Here is a 2,964-nt window from a genome sequence, read left to right as displayed (position 1 = left end):
ATCAAAAACGAAAAAAACAACCAAAAACGAACGAAAAACCGAAAAACTAAATTTAAAAGACTAAAAAAGAATTTAAAAACTGAAAACTAAAACAAGCGAAAAAATCAAAAAACTAATACAAAAACGAACGAAAAAAATACGCGGATTTGAAAGAAAAAAAAAACGCGAAACTTATACCCCGCACCAAGAAGATATTAAAAAATATTTAAAAAACACACGAGAAAACATAGAAAATGAAGCGCGAAAAACTGAAAATTAAAAACCGCGAAACGCAACGAAAAAACATGCAAAAAATATTCAAAAAACTTACCTCGAGGGCAAAGTGCTCCTGGCACGCTCCTTGACACGTCACTTTCACCATATTGATTTTTTTTTTTTAAATAAAAACACAAAAACACAAAAAAAACACTAAGACTGCACGAGACGCTAGTCCTCGGGGCTGGTGATGGTGAAAGAGGGCGAGTAGTGGGCCCTCACGGTTTATATAACTTTTGCCCCACTATTCGTCCTCAACCCTCTAACCCGTAAGTTAGAGGGAGATGAGGGTAAGGATATATGTAGGAAAGACGAGGAAAAAGTCAAAATTGTTCTCTAAACCTTCTAAACAACTAGAAGGAAAGAGACAATAAACGAAAGGATTCAGGGGACCGACGAAGAAGAAGCGAGAGAAATTTCTCCTAGCTTCTACAAGCAAAAAAAAAAAGGGCTGGGGACAGGAGAGGGGAATATTGGGTCTTGCCTAGCAATAAAAAAAAAAAAGTCAAGACTCACAGGTAATGCAATAAAATGTATGACTTTTATTTCAACTATCCATAAAAATACAAAAATGTTTAATGAATTTTTAACCCGAACGGTTACTGGGTGATAACGGGGTGAAATCAAGACTCTGGATGGCCAATCCTTCATCATCATCATCCCCGCTTTGATCCAATTGCATCGCAATTTGATCAAGCTCTTTTTGGCGCTGCGTTGGAGCCCATCGCCCTTCGTAATCGTCCTCGCGATTCCTTTGTTCTAGATTCGCGCCCAACGCGACTAGAACGGCCTCGATTTCCTCGATAGATTTTCGCGGTTCTGAAACAAAAAAACAATACAAGATTAGCCTAAATCAATCTAATCTCAAAATTCATATGATTGATTGATTGAATATTTACTTTTCGGGGTTGAGGTCGCGAAATTCAATGATCCATGCTGAGCATCTTCACCCTCGCGTTCCAGGATTAAATTGATCACTGATGGAGTGCTGGGAATGATCTCGATCGATGAATCCAATTCCATCATGGGCTCAGGGATGATATCCTTCGATGTGTTGTCCTTGGATCGATTTTTTTCTGATTCGCGAGCTCTAAATTGTCTTTGTTTTTCCTTAGCTAGTTCGCGACGTTTTTCGCGAGCGATAAAGTCGGCCTTCTTTTTTTCCGCGAGTTTTAAACGTTTTTCGCGAGCCTGTATTTTTTTCAGATCCTTTTTCTTATCAATGCAGTTCACTTGATTGAATAAATCAAGATCTTTTTCTAACATATTAATCCACAACTTTTTTTCCTCTGGGCTCACTTGCACGATTTCACTTGTTTTTTTATTATTGACTTTCAGGATTTTAGAGCCACTTTGAGTGTTACCGGCTGATTTATGGCCCAATCGTCTGGTTGAGTTTTTTTTCTTCATCTTTTCAACCGTTTGGAGGTCAAAGTCAATATTTATGACAGGGGCTGTCTTGGAAATTTCACGTCGTTGGAGTTTCACTTTTTTCACTATTTTTTCAATTGATCTTTTCTCATCACTGTTATATTGCACTACACGATCACTAATTATCTTAATTCCGTTTTGATTGGCCTTGTTTCCACCATATTTAGATTTTTTAGGTTTAAAAGTTCCAGGCTGATAACCTGATTGATAACTGGATTTTGGAGATGAGTTCATTTGACTTGATGTCATTTTGACGTAAAAAACGTAAATGCAGTAAAATGATCTCACTGGGGTCCTTGATGCATCCCTAGTTTAGAGGAGGAGGGGCTAAGTTTTCCACACTTTTTTGAAGATTTGCCCTTGGTGGGGGGTCCTTTGCATACCTGATGGGGGCGGATGCTCGAGTTTTCCTTTTTTTTCGCCCCCCCCCACTTGTTTTGCATTTGTTGGCTATTGAAAGGAAAGGTCAATGATTGGCCCATTTCCTTCCTTGTAGACCAATGTCTCCTCCCCCGCAGGGAGATAATATTCTTCCTCACACGCCCTAAAAAAGTAGTACCAATAGAGTTTTTCCCCCACTCCTGCTTTGCATAATCTTGTGTGTTCTATGCAGTCGAAAAAACCATTTGACTTCGACATTTTATATAATAATACATCACTATTATGCACAATTGCTTTAGTAACCACAGCCAAAGTTTTTGCATTTTTCGCATATTTCCTTTCATTTAATAAATTCGCGATTGCAATGCTTCTCAAGGATGGAGGATTATATCTCATTTGAAAATTCGATTCGATTTCTTTATTAGATTCTGCAGGTTCTTCATTGTAACATACTTTAAAAGTCGTACACATGTCTATGCCCTCATCTTGAGAGTGTAATTTATCCCTGCGATATCTGATATGGATTTTATTCCATATTTCACCGAGAAATTTATATTTGCATACACAAGAAGGATCAACAAGGAAATCTTCCACTTCGCATTCCAATCCTGACCCTATCGCGATTTTCCGCGCTTTTGTTGGACTGCACATGTCATCACTATCTAGGTAATCATCATCGGTATATTTATCAACACATACGCGTACTCTTTTCTGGCGAAATTGAGGCTTTTGTCGTCCCTCATACGATTCGCGACCCGCGAGATATTTTTTAAGGGACTCTAAATCGTAACTTGCAAAGTTTTTAGACATTTTTACTATTGCAATGCCTTTTAACGAATGACAACAAACGCGTCACTCGATTTAACAAAAAAAATCGGTATAGGAAGGTTCCATGGT

At 38.2% G+C, this 2,964-nt stretch overlaps 1 protein-coding gene across 1 annotated transcript; it reads right to left on the bottom strand.

The window, feature by feature from the left end:
- Nucleotides 1-693: 693 nt before the first annotated feature.
- On the bottom strand, nt 694-2,297 carry LOC135160144 (uncharacterized). Its single transcript, XM_064116355.1, has 2 exons — nt 1,155-2,297; nt 694-1,074 (listed from the first exon to the last, which is right to left on the bottom strand). The coding sequence occupies exons 1-2, from the start codon at nt 1,933-1,935 to the stop codon at nt 842-844; spliced, it is 1,014 nt and encodes a 337-aa protein (XP_063972425.1). The 5' UTR covers nt 1,936-2,297; the 3' UTR covers nt 694-841.
- Nucleotides 2,298-2,964: the final 667 nt, after the last annotated feature.

This window comes from Diachasmimorpha longicaudata, chromosome 3 (assembly GCF_034640455.1).
Source record: "Diachasmimorpha longicaudata isolate KC_UGA_2023 chromosome 3, iyDiaLong2, whole genome shotgun sequence".
NCBI classification, from domain to species: domain Eukaryota; kingdom Metazoa; phylum Arthropoda; class Insecta; order Hymenoptera; family Braconidae; genus Diachasmimorpha; species Diachasmimorpha longicaudata.
Note: the sequence above shows the minus strand (reverse complement) of the source record. Positions and strands in the feature narration are given on the sequence as shown.